Source organism: Hippichthys cyanospilos, chromosome 7 (genome assembly GCF_059441005.1).
Source record: "Hippichthys cyanospilos isolate Australia breed blue-spotted pipefish chromosome 7, RoL_Hcya_1.0, whole genome shotgun sequence".
NCBI lineage: Eukaryota > Metazoa > Chordata > Actinopteri > Syngnathiformes > Syngnathidae > Hippichthys > Hippichthys cyanospilos.
Window position 1 is genome coordinate 14546601 of NC_142375.1, and position 21848 is coordinate 14568448.

The 21848-nt window shown below is 38.1% G+C and overlaps 2 protein-coding genes across 3 annotated transcripts in view; one reads left to right on the top strand and one right to left on the bottom strand.

Moving 5' to 3' along the window:
- Positions 1 to 632: 632 nt before the first annotated feature.
- On the bottom strand, positions 633 to 4306 carry LOC148421199 (beta-2-glycoprotein 1-like). The gene is made up of 8 exons (XM_088419808.1): positions 4176 to 4306; positions 3894 to 4070; positions 3283 to 3379; positions 2241 to 2317; positions 1701 to 1889; positions 1243 to 1422; positions 948 to 1145; positions 633 to 813 (listed from the first exon to the last, which is right to left on the bottom strand). Exons 1-8 carry the CDS (start codon positions 4270 to 4272, stop codon positions 749 to 751), a joined length of 1080 nt encoding a protein of 359 aa, XP_088275934.1. The 5' UTR covers positions 4273 to 4306; the 3' UTR covers positions 633 to 748.
- Positions 4307 to 6232: 1926 nt separating this feature from the next.
- The window catches only part of prkcaa (protein kinase C, alpha, a), a 102491-nt gene continuing 86875 nt past the window's right edge, over positions 6233 to 21848 (top strand). Inside the window, exons 1-2 of one of the 2 annotated variants that reach the window (XM_088419134.1) lie at positions 6233 to 6673; positions 9528 to 9559. In XM_088419134.1, the coding sequence (XP_088275260.1) occupies positions 6507 to 6673; positions 9528 to 9559 (199 nt within the window). In that variant the 5' untranslated portion in view covers positions 6233 to 6506. The remainder of the gene's footprint in view (positions 6674 to 9527; positions 9560 to 21848) is intronic. The other variant, XM_088419133.1, reaches the window with a different exon arrangement.

Genomic DNA, 21848 nt, shown 5'->3' on the forward strand with positions numbered 1-21848 from the left:
ATATATATATATATATATATATATATATATATATATATATATATATATATATATATATATATATATATATATATATGTATATATATATATATATATATATATGTATATATATATATATATATATATATATATATATATATATATAAAATACAGGCACAGAGACACGTGTTTTCATCAATGTTACACAAGATAATGTCTTTAATGTCGTTTCTTGTACAAGTAATACCTTTCAAAGTGCATTTTGCCACTTGCTGTCGACTGAAAATGTACTCATGGCTCAAATACTCAAGTTAGCCAAACAAACATGGCTCATTTTTCAAATGCCACATGACCAAACCATGGACTCTGAGTCCACAAGTTCCAAAAACTGCTTGAAATACATACTCGTCAGAACTCAGCAGACTTTCCTGCTTTGTATCAATTCATTTCAAATGTGCTCAAGCACAGAGAAGCCAGATGTATTTATGGGTGCCGTTATTTTTTTTTTTTTTTTTTTGCTTCACATGATAAGTTTGAGTTTTAACTTGCACTTTGTAGGTGTAGCAACAAACTGTTATCGTTTTCACAAAATGTATTTCCATTTTAAAATATTGTATAGAAGGCATCACACAAAGATTAAGTACCACACACAATTTAAGTCACACGATGTGCTTTATATTTAGAGACCAGAACAATGTTTAGGTATTTTCGGATACATCATATTACAGTGATGTAATAATCACCACCAGAGAAGGGATTTGTGAGCATCTCAGCACTGTTCTATTTCAGAAGGAAGTGAACCAGAATGAAAGGTATACTCAATTCCACTCGGCTCTAAAAAGAAACACAAATAATTAGTTGGAATACATTTTGGAAACGGTTAAAGTGTTCTCAATAATGTTTCTCAACATAGTTTTGGTACATTTGATCAATGAGAAAGCAATATTTTCAATCTGCATAAGCACTACCTTGATAACATTCAGGAATTTTGAGATTTCCATCAATGCACTGAGTTGACACAGCATAGCCACAATTTCTGATCTTGTCTAAGCAGTAGACTGACACAATCTCTTTATGGAAGACCCTGTTTGGATCAAGGTCACCAATCCAGAGTTTTTTTTCTTTATAGAATATTCTTCCTCTTTTCATGTCAACACTACAGGGGGCTGCAGGTCACAGAAATGACAAAGCATAGAAAATGATGACAATGTAAACAATTTCAATGAAATGCATAAATACAAAATTATGGGTTTATAGGCCCACCTTTACAGGCTGGTTGTTCTGACCAATCTCCATTCTTCTGGCACACAGTTTGGAAGCTACCGTCCAGTCTATAGTTACCATTGCAACCATACTGCACCGTCTCCATGTAGTCATAACGCCTCTGGTCGTTGCTGGACATGTAACCATTTAAAATGTTCTCTGGTGGAGGGCATGTGACCACTGGAAATATTTTATATTCCATTGATTAATATTGATGATGAAGCTGTCTTTTGAATCAGTGAACACAATGTATTACTAACTCAAATTTTAGTGAAACATAACATTCCAATACTATAGTTGACCCTCACAGGCACACTGAACAATATCATAGATTATGAATTGTATGTTGGTTGTTTTTGACTTGGTCATGCAACCACATGTAGAACATCATGCTCTCAACATTTGTGATATGAAACATATTGTATTATGATATGAATGGCTAAATGGAACATTTTAACCTCGACATTCAGGGGTCTTAGTCCAGGTGCCACTGGCCATGCACTCGGCATGTGCATTTCCAAAGAGGACGTAAGGAGGCAGGCACTTATATATCCCATGGGTGCCAAAATATGTTGTGTTTCCTTTAATTTTCTTGTTGAAACTGATCAGACCAAACTTTGGGATTGGAGCAAGACCACAAGAGACAGCTGTAAGACAAATGAACAAATAATGTGCACGTTAACTACCGATTAAACTCCACTAATACCAGCTTTTATTTATTTATTTATTTTAAAACAGGTACCTGCCGGCCAATTTTGAGCATTCTAAATGACCATATTAAGCGTGTGTGTACATAGTGGATAGTTACATTCCCTACATAGTTGATGTTGCCGCACATCAATAGGGTTTCCATTGATGTCCTTCCACAATCAGCGGCTTTCAAAATGTTAACTCATATATTTTTGTGTTATTCACAACAAATATGTGTTAAATGGTTACTTTGCTGTGCTCCAAATTGGAAGTAAATTAAAGGACAGAGAAAGAAATGAACGACATACGTTTGCACTCTGGTACTGTTGTGCTCCATGTTCCATTAGCTTGACATTTAGCATTATTTGGTCCAGAGAGGATGTACCTATGAAAAGAAAACCATTTGTTCATCATTAATAATACATATTTAATAGGACACAAAAACTGGTGTCCCTAATTCAAACAGAGAACAGAGGCGCTGTCTGAGCACCTGACATATCATATGGTCTAAGTCAGTCTGCAGCTCAATCGTAAATAAACAAGAATGTGAATCAAACACTCGTTTCAAGTTCAACATGACAACAAATTGAAATGAGTATGCAATGAGGTTTGATTGGCTCAGTGGACTATCTGGGTAAACTGAAGTTGGAACAATTGTAGCCCATTGCCCAAGCCCAAGAGGTTGATATTTTGTAGGCTTATTATATTGATTGGTTCACTTTACTATCTATATTGTAAATTGATTCATTTTCTGTTCTTTTCTGTTTTTGTTCTTTTCTGTTTTTTGATTTTGCTTTTTTTCAATTGTGTTTTCAAGCTGTGGGCAAGCTTTTGGGCATGTGATTAAGTTCATGTGTTTGTTCCCCCTATTGTCTGTCCTCAGTGTGATTGTGCCCACCTGTCCTCATTAATGTGCTTCCATTGTGTTGGCCAATCCGCTCCCTGTTCCAATTGTTTCTTGTCCAGGTGCTACTCATGAATCTCGAGTGTATTTAACTTCCTGTTTCCTTCAGTTCTTGTCGGGTAATTTCTGAACTGTTTTGATGCTTAGGTGTTGTTTTCACTGTCGATGATGTGGTAGTTCTGTTGCTGTAGTGTTAGTCTCTGTGAGTTTTATTGGAGTTTTCCTTCCAGTTTGTTCGAGTGTTTTGCTCTCAGTTGATTTCTGTGTTTTTTTTGTTATTTTTTTGTTGCTTTGTATGCAATTTTGTTCTTGCTTAATTTCACCCACTTTTTATTAAGGAATTATAATTTCAAACATACCCTGCTTCCCTGCATTTTTGAGTCCACATCCCTATACCTCTCACCACCATGCCATTAATAGAATTCAACAAGAACCTCTCACTTTACCCTTCATGACAGGTGTAGTTGATTGTACTCTGGTACACCGTATCCTCATAGTACAGATCTCCATTGGGCAGTGGGTCAGGATAAGGACAACGCTTTGCTACAAGGGAGAATAGTATTATAACAGAGAGGCAACATATACTGTATGTGGTTAGCAACATATTACCACGCGTTTTCAATGCCTCCTATAAGAACATTAATTTGGAATGAACCATATAATACTGATATCATTATCAACATTGAAATACAGTGTTTTTAAACAGAATGCCCTTTTTGATACGGTATTGTATAAAACCAAATTAGTAGCTCAGAATAATTATAATGTCTGACAATGAATGATATAACACATGGAACGTGTGTGACTGTCAATCAAAACAAAACACTGTTCTCATTTGTGTAGGTGTATAGTATCTAAGAAACTGTCGGATGATTGATGAATGTTTACGATAACTTTATTCAAGATAAGAATAACTACAAGCACTAATATCTAAAAAAAAAACCCATTAAGATCATATTTACCTACACTGTATGCTCATTTATATCACGATTATTACCCATAATAATAATGTGTCATTGAAAATCGATAAATAAGTAAATAAATGAATGAGACCTACCGATGCACTTTAATTTAGTTCCAGTCCACTCTCCCTCCTCAGTACACACAATTCTTCTAGGTCCCAATATGGACGTGTATCCCAGTTTACAAGACAACATTATCTCTGCACCAGGCCCAATGTAACTGTGCTGCGCCACTGCTTCAATGTTGGCATCCAGCTCAGGCATTAAACATGCTTCAAGAACAAACACAGTTTTAAGTTAGTCTGCAATCAGTTATCAGATTACCAAATCAAAATAGGAATCAATTGTGACATGGAAAGGTAGGAACATATAAATACCGTTTCCTTCTTGTGCCGTCACAAGGACAAAAAATTTGCTGAGAAGACAAATGTTGAGAATGTATTTCAACCTCCATGGAAACATACAGAGATTCATGGTGTCGTTCTTGTGGTGACCAGTACAGGTTCTGTAATGTGTGTTGACTTTGCCACTGCTATTTGTGCTTCTCCAAAAGTAAACAGATAAGACAAGTACCCTAGTTTCTCACAGAAAATCATTTGATTTTGATTCATCTGTCAGCAAGAAGCGACATTGCACCAGTCTTGAATCATCACCTTGCCAAGACACCAATGACGCATCTAAACTCGGCGTAACAGTTTGGCAAAGTGTGTGCCATATAGACAGACATGCTTGGGGAATTGGTATGGAAGAACTTGATCCCACCAAACACGTTAGAAATAAGCTAGAATAGCAACTGTGAGTCACCTTGTGAATGGACACCAACACTCTACTGACACACTCCAACATTTTGTTAGCTGTAAGTGGACTTTGAACTTCAGTGACAGCGGCAGGAAAAAAATACATCAATGCACTGAAATCTGTGTTACTGGAAGCACTGACAGTGGACTTCCCCTTTTGTTGTAACTCTTGCTGTAAAGTTTACACTGTTGCGCTATTGTCAGAATGACGTCAGTATTTAACAATGTACAAACAAATATAAAGAAAAAATTGCATTTGAAGGCGTTTTATCCATCCATCCATCCATCCATCCATCCATTTCCTATTATGCTTACCTTCATTTGGATCCTGGGTGAGCTGGAGCCTATCCCAGCTGACTTTGGGTAAGAGACAGGGTATGTCTCGAATAGTCACCAATCAATTTGCGCATATGGTATAAAAAATACACTCACATTCAGCAGATAAAAATGACTTGTGAAAGCTCTTGTAAAACCTGTGAAAAAGTAAAAACGTGTGGCAATTATCGACGTCTTTTAGTTTCGTTTTGGTTCCGGTATTGAGGAGGAGAGATTTTGCATCAAGTCGGACAAGTAAAGATCAACATTTAATTTATTTGTCACAACGTTTTACTGTAGAAAATGCCAAAGTCACGAAAATGTTTGTTTAGAAACACACAGCAGTACAATTAAAGTCAGTAGGAAATAATTCACCTGTGGGCGGAACTCCATCCATTTTCTATAGTCTCTTCAAATGTAGTATTCTCGTGTTCTTTTTTTCTTCCTGGAAGATGGTTGTCCTCCTGCGCATCCACTCCCTCAAACCAATTACAGGCACCAATAATGGTAATTCTCTTATTGTCCGCACGATGACGTCCTCATACAGCATTCCCAGGGCAGGATCGTGGACCCTTTGCAGCTTGACAAAAAAAGCGCGAAGGCGACAGCGCAAGAATATGATTCATGCTTATCCGATTGACACGATATTTTACCGAACATGATTTTCATGAGACCTTATATGTGCCTTTCTTCGAGAAAAAAAAATACTCGTGTGCTAGACGATTAATCATCTTGAATAAACATCATCCCCAAACGTCCTTTCAATCTATCGGATAAGGAAAGTGCTCAAAATGTTAACGCAAACTTGTGCGTTTATTGAATTTGTAATGACAGCAAACTCCTCAGTGCCTTTACACTACTTGCACCTAGATGTCATGAATGATTATCAAAATGTACATGTGTTTTTTTTTTTTCTTCCGACAATCCCTTCAGAAATCTGCACCAAATAAATGTTCACCAATTCAGGTTTGCAATTCTTCCAGGAGTATGACTTTCATCCACTCATCCACGGACTACGGTTGCGTTACTGCTTTAAAAACACAAGTAAAGAAATTGAATCTTTGCCGGTTTGAGGTGGTTGGTGTTGGTTTAATGCTGTAAAGTGGGTGATGCTGGTCTAATGCTGCTGGTGAACATGAAATTGACAACACAGTTGTTCGGGGCCAGGTAACGACCACTCACAGGTCACCGTTTTCTGGGCATGTGACATTCGCATGCCGAGCCCCTTGAAAGCAAATACAGTAAACTAGCTCCTTTACCTGGCAAGTGAGTGAAAGCACCTGCGGTTAAAGCCAAAGCGTGGCAGGCTTATTTCCATCTGGACCAGGATTTCCTGGCTCCTGCTTTTTGTGCGGAGTGGGAGACATTGTGATTCTTTTACTTTGAAAGTAATACCGGATGTTCTGTTTGTATTCGGTAATGGGTTATTTGGAGGCACTTGGAGCTGACAGCGGCGGAGCCCAGTGAGATCTACAGGCGGGGAAAGCCCTCACTCACTCGCACTCACACAAAGTCCACAGCGTGTCTCTTTGCTGGCTCCCGACTCAAGAAAAACGCATTCGGAACACAGCGAAACGGAGTTTGCCTGGGTTCAACATGGCCGATCCAAGTTTGAACGAGTCGTCCACGGAGGACGTGGCTAATAGGTTTGCTCGCAAAGGCGCTCTGAGGCAGAAAAACGTCCACGAAGTGAAGAACCACAAGTTTACTGCCAGGTTCTTCAAGCAGCCGACTTTCTGCAGCCATTGCACGGACTTCATCTGGTAAGCCGTCCGTCTCCGCCTCCACCCTCCCCGGCCACCCACCTCCACGCATGCAGCCTGTTGCATATTGGATTGCAACTTTGCGCCCCCGATCCTTCCTCCATGATGTTACGCAACTTCACTTTGCAACTTTCCTCCACTGATCCTTCAAATCTCGCCACCTTGTCGACGGAGCTGTCAAAAAGTAGTCATCCTTAGGGATCCCGGAGCCATATGGGAAGGGCCGTGTTGTTTATTTTCCTTTTGATACCACTCCATGTGTAAACGTTGCTTGCGTGTGCGGTTTACATTTGTATTTAATCACGTTCCTTTGCTATTCGAAGTTATTAGTAATCGTACAAATTATACAAATAAGATTAGAGACAACGTTTCCTGCAAGGTTGCCTGTTTAGGCTGATGTCGATTCCTGATTAGTCAGAGATCTCCCTTGCTGAGGCATACTGTAAATTGGGGCATTCTGCAACTCTTTTTAATTGTTTACGTGCGCATTTGAGAGCAGTGCTATAGAAGACTGAACAGGATCACGCGAATTAGTTTGCGGGGAGAAAATTAATAAAGTATGACCTGCGCAAGAGTACAATAGTGCCTTTGTCCACCTTGATCAAACGCAGGTGATTTTTCAACGATTCAAAAGTGTTTTCTTTTTAGTTTCTTAAAGACATAGGAAAATGGTGTTGGCAACCAACCATCCATTATCTGGAGCCGCTTATCCTCATTAGGGTCGCACACGAACTGGTACCTATCCCTGCAATCTTCAAGCAGAAGGCAGGGCACACAGACATTCACGCACCCAATCACACCTAAGGAAAATTTAAAGTGTCCTATATACCTGCCATGCATGTTTTCGGAATTTGGGAGGAAGTCCAAGTGCTCTCAGAGAACCCATGTGGGCATGGGGAGAACATGCAAACTACATACAGGAAGATCTGGAGCGAGCTGGATTTGAACTTGGTACTCCGAACTGTGAGGCGGATGGGCTAACCACTCTTCCACTGAGCCGCCTGTGATTGTGACTATAGGACTGAAAATACAATTTATTGCATTGTATGAAAATAGTATTCTGTCTTGACTCACTCAATCACATTAGGCAAATGTGACAGCAAGTAGACATCAAAACTATATGATGTGTACAAAATGAAATTCAGCTCTTGAAAGTGATGATATGGAAAGCCTCACATCCCAGACAAAAGAAATAATCTTCACTTTCCTCACATATTTTGCATGCGTTGTATAAGTCGTGGGTTTGATTGGATCGGAGTTTCATCACCCGATGAATCAAATTTTTAGTTTTGATTTGAGTTACTGCAAATACCGTAGCTTGTAGTCAGTATAGGATTAGTTCCAACTCATTGATGGTGTAAACTGTTGTTTGTCATATGTGACGTGAAAATCGATGAATGGATTTTATATTTTGACCTGCGTGATACTTCAGATTCAAAATTCAAAGTGTTTATTTGATTGTGTGGAAACCAGCCGATTTGTCCAAGTTTTGACCAATCCTTTGAAATGCGCTTCAAGTCTTAGCGTCACTGAACCAGATAAGCGCTATAGAAATTGAAAGACCATTTTATTATACAGCAACTTCCTTCTTTTCACAAGGTGGTTAATTGTCACAATGCACGGATTTGAAACGCCCTCAGCAAGCTTCCTTCTCTCCCCGACGATGATGGGTCATCAGGGGTCGGCTAGCTTGTTAGACGGACTAAAGCAGTTAATTAATTTTTCTTCTTAACGAAACTTATTGAGATAAAAAATGTAAAAATATTGCTTTCACGGGACGTCTGAAAATTCTACTATTTTGTTTTTGGGGGCGGGGGGGATACATGTATAAAATAGTTAGGTCTCTGGCCTGCTTGCCCTACCTATCAAGTAATGCAAAATCAAACCACTGTCGGTTCGAAAAATAACTTTAGTTTGATTCCTACTGTTCTGAAAACAGTAACATGCTTGAAAAAAATAAAAAATGAAGTCGTATTAGAGTAACACATTAAAATGTCACTAAGTGTGAGTATGGCTAAATTAGTCAGAGCTGAGAGGGACAGTCTCGATAAACAAGCTTACCGAGGGTCGCCAGCACAGCGGGGTTCATCATCCATTTTGCTGAGCATAATTTGCAGTTGGCTATAAGTTGTCATCTGTGTTTAGAATTACTCCTCACAGCTGACATGGCTATGTCTTCCAAGATGTGGTGTCAGTGTGGTAGTATTGGACCATTTTTATGATTCTGAGTATTAATATGTAGTATTGGCATCATTATTTTATGCTGGATTTTTTTTTCTAATTAAAAGAAATTGGCCAGTCTTTCCTAACACGTTCTGTTTCACCTCAGAGCTTATAGGGTTCTAACCATGTTCATAGTCATCCACTGTTGCAGGTGCAAGTATGATCTCATGGTCTTTACCGCTTGCAGTTTATGACCTTGACAGTTTTACAGCATGGCATGTGCACTCCCAAATGGCACTCCTTGGTCCGTAGTCCAGAGAGCTAAACATGTCCTGTTGTTACTGGCTACAACTTGTGACAATGCCCATTGTATCAACAGAAGCAAGGAGAGCCATCTTTGTTTTCTGGGAGGGCCTCACTAACTCAACATCATGCAGTTATCCGGACTGAACATATGAGCGAGTCGGGCAGGAGTGAAAGAATGAGGAAAGGGGAATCCGTGGACTTTGGAGTCGAGTGGTGAATGCTTGCGCATAGTATGTAAGGCAAGCTGTAGCTTAGTTTTAAAATACTGCCAGCAAGCACCTCACGATTATGTTTCACATCATGCAAAGTTCTAAACCCTTACATAATGCTAATATGTGAGTGGAAATAGTCAACTCATTTAATTCTGCTTTGTTTGTTTCCACAGGGGCTTTGGAAAACAAGGCTTTCAGTGCCAAGGTAAACTGAGTTGACTTCATTTTTGGCTTACTTAAAGATGATGTGTTTATTTCTGTGTGTATGTGTGCATGCATGCGTCCAAAAAAGATGTGGACCATGTCCAGTGGTCTTTGCAATTAAACAAGTGGTCATGAAGAAATTAAAAAGGAAAGGAAAACCATCTTGACAATATTACATTATATTACACCTACCTTATTTTTAACTTGCAGTTCTGCATCTACGTGACTATTGTTTTCCCACCACTTGGACTGTGTTTATTGTTCCTGCTGACACAAAACATGTGGTCAGAAGGATGTGGGCCTCAAACTTTGTTTCCACCATCTTGTTGTATGGCAAGCTCTTAATTTTGCAGAAAGTAAAGCAGAAAACACACAATACACTGCACTGATGCAATTTGAGAAATAATAAAATAGAAAGACATGCCAGCAATGCTTGTCTGAGATGCTCAACAAGCAGAATGAAGTCATTTGATTCTTCTGCTTGTGTTGTCACCTCGTCTAGCCTTTCTTGGATGTGGGACGTTTCTCAAAGTCTGATTGCAGCATAGAAATGTTTGGATCTGATTTTTACATCAGATATCAGCCCCCCCCACCCACCCCCAACAGGAAAAAAAAAACACACTATCAGATTATATCAGTCTACATGCATATTTGCACTCCTATACGAGCAGTCTGTTCCTACTCTTCTATCCAGCAATATTTGGATCTTGTATCCAGATTTAAAACGGAATACTTCAACTTCTTGTACCAACTGAGGCTGGCTAATGTTCTTTGTATATTATTACTTGATCAAATCTCTTCAAAAATGTTATTCTAAAAATAATAAAAGAAAAAGAATGTACAATTCCTGCTGATCAATATTGCAGCCTAGATGACTGTCCAATCAGTTCTGTATTGGACAGTCATCTAGGCTGCAATATTGGTACAGTATCAGAAGTGAAAAAGTAAAGGTGATGGCAGTTTTTGTCATGTTTGTTCTATGTACTGTATAAGCAATTAACTTCTTTATTGACTGTGAAAAATCAGCGGCCAATTAATTGCAGGTTTGAAAAAAAATACCTTTCAATGTTTTTACAGAAAACAAATCACTAAACAAATATCTTTGTCAGAAAGTTTATACAAATCATTTATGTTTTGAGGGTAGATTATTTATCCATTTGTTTTGTCTTTCACTGCTTTACCTAACAAACTGATCGTAAAAACAAAGCATGGCATAGTATAGTATAGTAATTTATAGTTTATTGTAGTAATTTACTACTTCTTCCTCCATTGCTTGACAACATAGCAGGTGATGGCATCACATAGCTTTGTTGAATGTGTTAATTTACACAGAACTTTAACTTCATGCTTTGTTTGTGTTCTGAATACAATGTCAACTGCGGCCTTACATAAACTTGTCTGCCAATCCTAATCCTTTTTAATCACCTGAATCTATGCAACAGAATATTTGCTAAGGTACAAGGCCATCCCTGCATCCTTTGTCACATATATAGTTTCAATTTACCGTAAAAGGGGTAAATAATTTATAACACTAGTGGTTTAAATGAAACAAAAAAATCTTTAACCTTGATTTTGGACTACCCTTGTTCTACCACAAAAACCTCACAACCATTGTCAGTTACATGCAAATGGCCTGATGCATGGGGCATTCAATTGTGTACACATCTCTCATTTATATGCTGCTAACACTGCATTGCAATCAGAGATCCCACTCACCCCGTCATTGTCAATGCCAGCATTTATTGTTGTGTTTTTGCAACATGTCTATCTTCCTAGATGTATGACAAGCGCCTGCTGTCACAGTCCGCATGTAGCAGGTGTGACCAGGGGCAAAGCATGCAGGATTATTGGTGGATCACGCTCACAGAACTGTTCCAATTTGACAGTCGTTTGTGTTGTACAAAGGATAAAAACCTTGCTAGACATTTAACCTTAGTATTTCAGAGGTTTCATATCAGAATGTCAGAGAGAGTGACACATTCACTGGCCTTAATTTAACACGTTATTCCAAGAAACAAAGAAGGAAGCTTCATGGAGTCTTAAGTGTCATGACTGCCAGCAACTCACCATGGTGGTGGTCCTGAGAAAGTGGCCGGAAATGCGGTAGATGGCACAACACGTTTTCCATATTGTAACGTCATCAAGTTTATTTTCATTGCAAGGTGTTATTTTCCTCACACCTTTTCGGAATGTGTCACCTTTCCCAATAAAAGATGACGAAGAAAAATGAAAAGCGGGAGTGTGGAGGATGTTCAATTATATACAGGTACATCTTTCCAACCTGTACATATTTTGACTTGCAAATTCACATTTTATTTCAAAGTACATTAGTACATATTACAAAAACTAAACAATAAGCGTCATTTAATATCAAGCTGTTATGAAAAATCTAACTGAGAGTTAACCGATGTTCAATTTAAAATTCGTGGGTGTTTACAAAACTCGTGCATACTGAAGTTGCATGCATACAGGTATGGTATTCTGAGCTAATGCTAATGCTGCTAAAGACACAAAAAATCTTCAAATTAAAGTGTTGTGTCAAAATTGTTGTTTATGATAATGTTCTATGCACCCCCGCTAATATAAATATGGTATTGAAATTATTATTGCCTTTTGTGGATATGAATTCTGTAGCTTTTGCTCTCAACTAAAAATGACTTACAGTAACCAGAGACCTCAGCTCACAAATGTCGCATCACCAAACCTATAACACAAGTGAGCCATGGCATTCATTATCTGACTGCTTAGGCATTGTGACATCTTTTCAGTCAACAGCAAGTTTCAAAAGGACCACCCCGTAAGATGAATGTAAACAGGTGGAATTTCCTGCTCCACTTACGGACAGCAGGAGGTGCTGTCCAAATTTACTATTGTCTGTAGCTATAACAAACATGGCAGCCTCCGGAAGAGTGCCACCCCCCATGTAATATAATTTCATGATAACTAGACCAACGATTATATTTAAAACTTACTGTTGGTCGTTCAGAACACATATATTTGCAAGTTTTTGAAATTTATAAACATGTAATTTATTCATTTTTATTGAAAAACGGTCTAAATCTTACACAGTGTCCCTTTAACGAAAAAAAATCGCTCTATCCATTTTCATCTGAACATATCCTGATTAGAGTGGCTAGTGAGGGGAAGCTTATCCTTGCTGACTTTGGGTAGTGGCAGTATATCCTGAACTTTACACCAGTCAAGCGCTGGGCAAGTAAAGACCGACATTAAGACCATTCAAACGATATTCTTGAGCGTTCATTAAATATAACAGAGTTTTAGGATTTGAAATAACGGGAAAAAACAGCAAAGTCCACTCAGGAGGGAGACCAGTTTTGAAGCCAGAACTTCTTGACTAACGACTACGCACTAACGACTGGGCCACCGTGCTGCCAAGACCCAGCCTGGGATAGAAAATGTCTCTCAGCCAATGTCTTCACTGTCCATAAATTCCCTTTCCAGACATGTTGAATAAATAATGACCGCCCCTATCAAGAGGCGATCGTTTCCGCTGCATCTTTAAAAGTAGGAAAGGTCCTCACTTTGTAAGATCTTTTTCACCATAAATTATTAAGGCTGAGGCGCTCTTATAAAATGGAGGTCAGGTACTCCAGTAGAACCAGGCGGTCTTTCAGTCACTGCTCGAAAAATGACAAGGTGATAAACGGTAGGGTGACATTTCTCTAACAGGATTGACATTTCATTTTCGTCCCCATAAATGTCCTTTTGCTAAAAATAGGGATTGCTCCATATTACATCACACTTGTGGTTACAGTGTCATAAGCTGGACATTCTGGTGAGTTGCCATTTTAGCATTTTTTTCCCCCCACAAAATGTGTCCTTTTTGACAGTTACAATAATTACTGTAATTATTATTACAATTAATTTTTACTTTATAATGTTTGACTTTCGGCTTAGTCCTGTTAACTGGGTCACCACAGTGAGTAACCCCGCCCCATTGCTATACATGTTAATGTGCGAATGAATTTGGGCTGGGAAAAAAGTCAACCAAGTCGGGGAAGTCCACTAAAAATATCCAGCTCTTTGTTACTCTGGAAACATGTTTGTGCCACCATTTTCCCCAGGGACATTTCTTGGAGATGCACATAGTGTTGGAATAGGGGCCACAGAGATGACTACACCCCAACTATCCAAACAGGTTATGGCAAGTTTGGCATCATATCAAAAAAAAAAAAAAAGAACAACAAAAATAAAGTAATATTCAGTTATTGCAAAGTGGACCTAACAGAACTACTTCAACTGTTGCCTTAGTTCAACAGAAAACACCTCTATGCAAAGACCGTCTTAACATAAGGCTGCATTAGTTGCCCTGGTGTACCACCTCATTGTCAAATCACTAATACGACTTTTGTGATTGAAAACACATTTATTTAGTAGTTAATTGGCTTTCTTTAAAGACAATATTAGCACATTTAGTTTCTGAAAAGAGAGAAAATAGTGAACCTCCCAAAAAGCACTAGTGTGAGCAGTCAAACACAAAATGTGCCCAGTGTGCTCCTCAAGAAGAAGCAGCAGAAGAAGACTAACTGAAAGTTACTCAAATTGTTGTAGCTAACAGGCAGCTCCACTCATTGAATATTGTTGTAGGATTGTGGGTGACTTTGAAGACAGCGCATGTGTAATGTATATTCTGTATAACATTTCGGAGTGGTCAATAATTCACCCTATTGTGAATGGATGATAGTTCTTTTTTCCATTTAACCAGGCTAGTACTTTTAAGATCACAGATCTCTTTGATTTCAAAAGTCTTCAATAAAGACTTAAAACATTCAAAGATCATTCTGCAGTTGAAGTCCATTTGCGATGCAATTTCCGCAATCCATATTTCACAATCAACATAGGAAAACGGAACCCTGGAATGTCGCATGTAAGACTGATGAAAAGGCACCAATCTCCAAGATGACGTGTAATCAAAAGAGTCTGACTGACTTTAGAGTACAAGGTTCAATGGTGAATGAGGAACGTACACTGTATGATAAATCTCAGACCTTCATGATGCACACTGTTCTGATTCATACCCAAGTTTCTCAACAAAACGCTTCAACTCTATCTTGCCTGTCCTTTGTTACACATGTTCCAAGCATTACTCTTTGAGTTTGACTTTGAGTTTGAGTAAAGACATGAAGTTTAGTTTCAATTCCATAGATAACAATTAGAACTGCTATAGGCTGGTAAGATGCCAAGTTCATCTGGGGTAGCTCCAATTCACCTTCTTTGACTTTAATTAAGATGAGTGGTACAGGAACAGGTAGGCAATTACTAAGACCTTGACATGGCACATGAAAATTAGCCTACTGAAATGGTTATGGATTGTAATACCTGCTGTAGCTTACACTGAAGCGTGCACACAACACGACACTGGGAATGTAATGTTGTGGACACAACATGATGCTATCTGCCTAGTGAACAATCTGTCCATCAACTGTTGGCTACTTTTCATGCAGAGTCGTGTTACAAAGCCTTGGCCGGCGGCTGCTGCTGCACCTTCTGTGCGCTTAGAATACGTCCCTCAGCACTATTAGCCCTCAGTAGTTCTCTCACTTGACCTGTTTTATTTAGATCCAGCTAAACATTTGTATCTAGATGTGAAGTAGTGCTACAGTAGCTGTACGGTGTCCTGGTAGCTGAAGCAACAACTAGAATTGTGTGAAGTTCTTGGAAAACCATTTCAGTCAGTTTTAATTTCAAAATATGACATTTAGTAGTTTCTGAAAGTTCATTGGCTTGTCATCTTAAACTTCATACTCACAACTTTGTACTACACAAAGGATGACATCAACTGTTGAAAAACTTTTATTTGTATGACTTCTATTTGAAGAAGTTTGCACGAGCCAGCACTTTTGAAGCAGCAGATTGCTCTTTTGCACTCATTTCAGTGCATTACATGATATTCTCACTAGTGAAATGACTGATGCATACAGCAAAATAAGTAATGCAAATACTGCTAAACACATTTAAGTTATTTGGGGCTAATTTTTACTTAGGCCTGTTTAACCTTTTTTTGCTCTTTATCTATTCATATGCACAAATCTATCCGTGAGCTACAGCCAATTATTGCGAATTTACAGCCCATACTGGCTGCCATTAAGTTGTGGGGTATCGTATATCAAAAACAACCATTCACACTCACATTCACTCCTAAAAAGTATTCAATCTTCAATGAATCCAACGTGTATTCCTGGCCAGCGAGGAGACGCAAACGTTTACCCTCAAAACGATAGACATTAATCAGAAGCAAAACCGTGTTGCCCACCTCACAAGTAAATTATTAAAATTGTTTAAACTTTAGTAGCTTTTAAGCAAATTGTTATGATTTCTAACTATTGTTATGCTGTTGGCGGCTTGGTGAAAGAGTGGTTAGCACGTCGTCCTCACAGTTCAGAGTTCGGAGTTCAATTCCAGCTTGCTCTCTCATTGTCAGGTATGTCGTCTTCATTTAAACCACCAAATTGACAAATGTCAAGAAAGGCTCAGAACTGCTCAGTGTTTGAACTGTGCTTAGAACAGTCAGCTAAGGCCGGTGTTGACAGTTGAAAGCCAAACTCTATGTGTGCTCATGTGCTTCAAATAGACATTTTCCTTTTACCTGATAACTGCTGCATTGGCTACTTGTTCAAACAGTATCTAGGTCTATTTACTTTGCTTCATCCTGATGCTATGATACAGCTTGCCAACAGAGGAAACAATTTCGCCTGATAGTTTTTCTCACAAACACACGTTTCCTTCCAAGCACAAGTACACAAACAACCAATTTTAGTGTGAGTTAAGGGGCTGCTTACATTGGTCTGTTTTTGAATGCAAATAGGAGAAATTGTTTGTTGCAAATTCAACCTCACTAAAATAAACACATTTGGTATAATGTGGTACATATTTGAAACTACAGCTACAGTAAGTCGTGAACATCACTTTACCTTTATCATCTCTACAAAAAAACAATGACAAAAAAAATCATATTTGCATCACCACACCGCACCATACACACAAACAATACAATTGCAAAGAATACACCAATGATAATAATGATGATCTCTCATGAATCAACAAGTAATAGATTATCAAATGAATCAACTGCTATTTCGATAATTGAATAATCAGTTCGAGCTCTTGCTTATCTTAAACTTGTCCAAATCTTCGGATTTTTAACTTTTCAGCATTACTTATTCTGATTTCTGTAGTTTATGTGTATCATTTATGTATAATCAAAACAAGACATTTGCAAATCTCTGCTTTTACTTTGGAAAACAATGACACCAAACCAGTCACTGAGTTTCGAAAAGTTTGATGAGAACATCAGTCTCTCTCATGTGGCATTCCTTAGTTGTTGTTTGGTTGTTTTTTTTTTTTTTTTTTTAACACTAAACAGTATCAAATAACCATTAATTAGGGATTTAAAAAAATATACTTTAATGCAAAATGAAACTTTATGCAGTTATTAAAATAATTGATAGAATGATTAATTTAAAAATTATTATATAGCAACCGCTTTTAATCCATTTGAGAAGCCTTTAATTGCTCTGACAGTTACTTTACATTTGTTGTCATAGATAGCTGGCCAATGATTTTATTTGTAGTAAATAAATGATCACTTAGGTGGGTGACATCCTTGACTGACTGAAGTCAGATGGGTGAACTGTTATACAACCAGTGTCTAGCATTGACGGTGACAAATATACTAATTGGGTTTCTAAAAAAGATGTTTACATTTTTACAATTAAAGCTCATACTGAATATTGTCTTCAAGCATCAAAATAATGGTTGAATTTAAGACAATTATAAGAGCACTTGATTCAAACTATTTCAACCAGGAGTGACCTTTCGAAATTTTCCCTGCAGTTTGAATTTCCCTGAAAGCCTCTCACGTCTCTTCCTGTTCCTCAGTAATCAATGTAGCCGCATTAAGATGAGACTAAGCCATCATGACATCTGCATTATTCATCACCTCAATTCTCAATGCGCATTTGAAAGAACTGCAGCGTGTCAGGTAGTGTTTGCGCTATGAAAGAGTTGGTCAAAGTTGTCAGCATTTTGGGAATACGTGTCTGCAGTGTGAGTGTATGTGTGTCTAAGTGCACTTTTAAAGGGCACATTGGTATTTGCTAGTGTTACTCTTGCTGATTCTGTATTTGATCATCTGTGAGTCTGGACGGAAACCTGGACAGCGACACAAGCAGCCTGTGTGAAATTGAGGTCATTTGCTTGGCCTGAATTGGCCTGGTGGTCACAAACTTGGCATTATAGTCCCGAGGCTTACACATTGTGTTTTAGTTCTAGCTTTCCCCTGTGGAGCAAGCCTGTCCAGGTGTCACTGTGAGTGTGAATGATTATCTATATGTCCTGCTCTTGATTGGCAACAAATCCATGGTGTACCCTGCCTCTTGCCTGAAGTCAGCTGGGATACATTCGAGCTCACCTGTCAACCGGATGGGGACAAATGGGACAAAATGTATAAAAAATTGATGGCTGCAGGCTGGATGGAGTTTAGACTATGGCCCAACTAAATTGGTGTTCAGTGGAGTTGGGCATGTAGTATTTGAATGAAAGAATTGTGATGGCTGACAAAATGTTTTCCTTTGTAATTTCATCCTTTCAAATGCCAATTGTTATGCAATGTCTCCATGCACTCAGACAAATGCATTTACATTTTTCCCAAATCAGAGCGGCCCCTAACTTGGCATTTTTTTCCAACCTGCAACATTTATATGCTTTTAATTTATTATTTGGTCATAGTTTAACTAAGAGTATGTTTGTCAGAGCTGCAAAAATGAATCAAAAATTAACTGGTTACCAAGTTAATAACACTTGACTATTGATTAATACCGTATTCTCCATATACCATACCATATGGCACAAATAAAAGCTTTTATTTTTTCCTTAATTGACAGTGCTCCCTACAATCCAGTGTGCCTTGTGTGTGCATTGAGTCCCAAAATCCCCAAAAAGAGATTTTGTTGTCACATGTATAGCACGATACCACATAGTGAAATTCTTATTCTGTTCACTTGCCAAGCAGACTTCATTCCATAATTGAACAAATAACAATTAGATATTAGGAAAAACAGTCCTGAAGTCACAAACAAGCAAAATATAAACTAAATATAAAGTCTTCAAGGCTTGATACTTAAAAATAATAATAATAAACTAGAATCATTAAATAAAGTAAATAATAATTAATGGCAAAAACTTGGCACACAGGGCAACACAGCTAACTTACTTGCTGAGTGCAAACCAATGAAAAAATAAGCCTCCCTAGAACCAAACACATTATTTACTTTTAAGCAAATTTTAATCATTTGCTATTTAAAAGGTTATTTTGGGTCATTTCGAACAGAATTTATTCTAAATTTTTGCCAATCGGATTTTTCAAAATGGGTCTCGATTGACAGCTAGCACGGTATTATATTAGGATTCAGGTGAGAAATTCAACGCAATTTGACACTGGTAAATAATTTATTAGGGTGAGAAAATAAGAGGCTTTTGTCATGCAAACGTGGGGATACATTGCCCCATGGTGGTAGGATGACAAAGTGCTTGATTTGATATATTTGTAGTCGACTTTTTAGATGTTAATATTGCAGAGGATTAGCTTGATTAATCATGGCAGCCAATATCGTGATCGCTTTAAAACTATTAATTGTGCACCCCTAGCCTACAGTACGTACGCAACCAGAGAAGATTACGTATTTCGAACAGCACATACGCTAGGAGCAATGAACCATTCAAAGAACATTTCATATGTTCTCTTTTGTTGCAGAACGTGCGTTTGAGCCTGCACATTTGAATTGGGTGGACCCTATTAAGTATGGTATTACACCCCAAAATTGAAACTGCGCCTAATAATACGGTGTGTCGCGTGGTGCAGAAAATATAGTAGTTTAAATTTGTCCAAATCCTGAGAATTACAGCCTCTAACCACTAAATGTTTTTCTAATTCTGTTGTCCTCCGCGTTGTCAAATACACATCCCAAGAGAGGCGTTTCAGTAAGTTTTTTGACCTATCGTGTTCTGGTTCATGGTCAAAATGCATTCATCGTTATTCATTGGTGAGTATTATGCAACACAGACCTGTGCTTTAGTTTTATTCAACCCTTAGTAGGTTGATAGGTATGTTTAGAGAGTCAGAAATGATAGCATTGTGGTTAATGGGGGCTTAATGCTTGAATGAAGGACAATGCTATTTTTCATAAATGGGGCCACCTGTTTTGTCATTTGCCTGTCATAAGTGTGCCCATTTGCACAGATTAATTTTTGGGCTTTTTGTGAACAGAAGGGCACAGTCCTTGCATGCTCTTCGTGAATCTGTTACATTGACAGTTTGCAAATCCTCACATTTCTCTGCAAGCAAAGTAGGCCTCTGTCAGGGCTGCTCTCTCCCTAAGCTGGATTGTCTGCAAACAATATACACTGACCTTGTATTGGTCTGTCAAATTAAACCCTAGGTTTGAATTTATTGCATCACAGTCTTTGAAAATCCCATAAGGTAATAACTCTGTGGACCCGGTGTTGTTAGAATTTATTGATCAGTGTCAGACTTTCAAAGTTTTTGTCTAATGACTAAAAACAGGAATGTACATACTGTAAAAAAAAAAAAAAAAAAAAGTTTGTCAACTGAGCAGTGAAGAATGTTGTTTGGTGCTCATTTTCTTTTCCAAACCCACTCTTAGTCAGGAGCCCGACTAGTCGAGCCAGATGCTAGTACAAGGCTTCTTCTAAGGCTACTTTGCAACATTCCGTGAGGGTCAACTTCAAAATCAAAACACAAGTAATATTGTACATGGATATCAATGTATTAAATAATTTTCATGTTGAAGTAAGCAATTGTTGTGGCGACTGTAGAGGCTTGAGCGATTATTATTGGCTAGCAAAAGTGTGGCAACAGACTTGAACTGACCACAGTTTTCAATTTCCAGTCCTAATATGCATCAGCGCATGTAAATCCATGAATACAATTCCCACTTGCATTTTTAAAAGGCGATAGGGAGAACACAGGATTTAAGCATTGCTGGGGTGGCAACAACGAATCAATAAAATTGATAATTAAAAATGTTGGTAATGGAATTCAATATTGATCACAATACACCCCTGAACACAGCACAACAGAGCCCTGCTATGTAATATGTATTTTGGAGGACATATTTTTTTTAGGGATGAACATTTTCAGCCAAAAATGCAAAATGAGCAGAATTAAGAGCGAGATTGAAGTAAGAGTGTTATTAGTGTTATATAGAAGATTGCCCTTCTCTTCCTTCAATACTGGCAAAGGGATTCGAGCTGTCTTGTCTTCTTCACCATGACTCTATATTTCTGCCAGTGTCAGATGTGCAGGTTTATCGTTATCATTTTGCAAAAGCCCCCGGAACAAATTCTCCATTAGCCCTCCTGCTGTTGTCTGACTAAATGAACAACATCCCCTATTGTCCTATTATGATGGTGAGATTAAAAATTCTTGGCTTTTGATATCTGATCCAAGATGCTGGAGAGACAAATGATTTTCCACAAAGCACAGTTTGAAGTCAGCTCAAATGAAAATGACAATTTTCTGTTTTCATACTCGCATGTGTATTATAACTGTGATAAATTCATCATCGTATTCCAATGTTAGTGCTGCCTGAAAATAAATGAAAATGTGATTAAGTTATTCAGTTTTTTTTGTAGCCAGCAAAGAGTCCAAACTACTGTGATTGTCCGTCTGTCCCACAGTCGGACTGGCATTTCCATTTAATGTACTGCAATTTATGTGAGTGGACAATACCAATGTTTATGGACAGCGAAATGTTTGAAATGTGTTTATGATGTTTATGGAGCTACAGTATGCAATTTGACATTGAGACTCTTACAGTGTTTATATGTAAATGGGCTGAGGTGTTTACATTTGGTGCCCAATGATGGAATGGCAACCAGTCAAGTGTGTGCATCATCCCTCACCCCAAAGTCAGCTGGGCTAATTCAAACTCCACCATGACCTTAATGGCAGAAAAGTGCGATACAGAATTGATGTTTATCTCAAAACGCCTGTTTAAATTCAAATCTTGTGCTGTTAAGAAATGGTGAAAATTTCAACTTGAATTAATGGTTTCATCAGACTAAAACACTTTTCTCCTGTGCTAGGGAGATTCATTGCTGTGTTTTGCTTACTGTTTTCTTGTCATACTTGCCACGCATGACTTAACCGGCCCAAAGAGGGATGCTTTATTTTAAAACAAAATAATTGTTCTACATCTGCTGAATTATAAAGTTTGTACTAATAACATCTGTGTTTCAGCTGTCACACT

Coding starts and splice junctions, on each gene's coding strand:
- LOC148421199 (XM_088419808.1), bottom strand. CDS start 4,272: ATGAATCTCTGTATGTTTCCATGGAGGTTGAAATACATTCTCAACATT. Junction 2,318..3,282: donor AACTACACCTGTCATGAAGG/GTAAAGTGAGAG, acceptor TTCTTTTCATAG/GTACATCCTCTCTGGACCAA. Junction 1,890..2,240: donor AACAGTACCAGAGTGCAAAC/GTATGTCGTTCA, acceptor TTTGTCTTACAG/CTGTCTCTTGTGGTCTTGCT.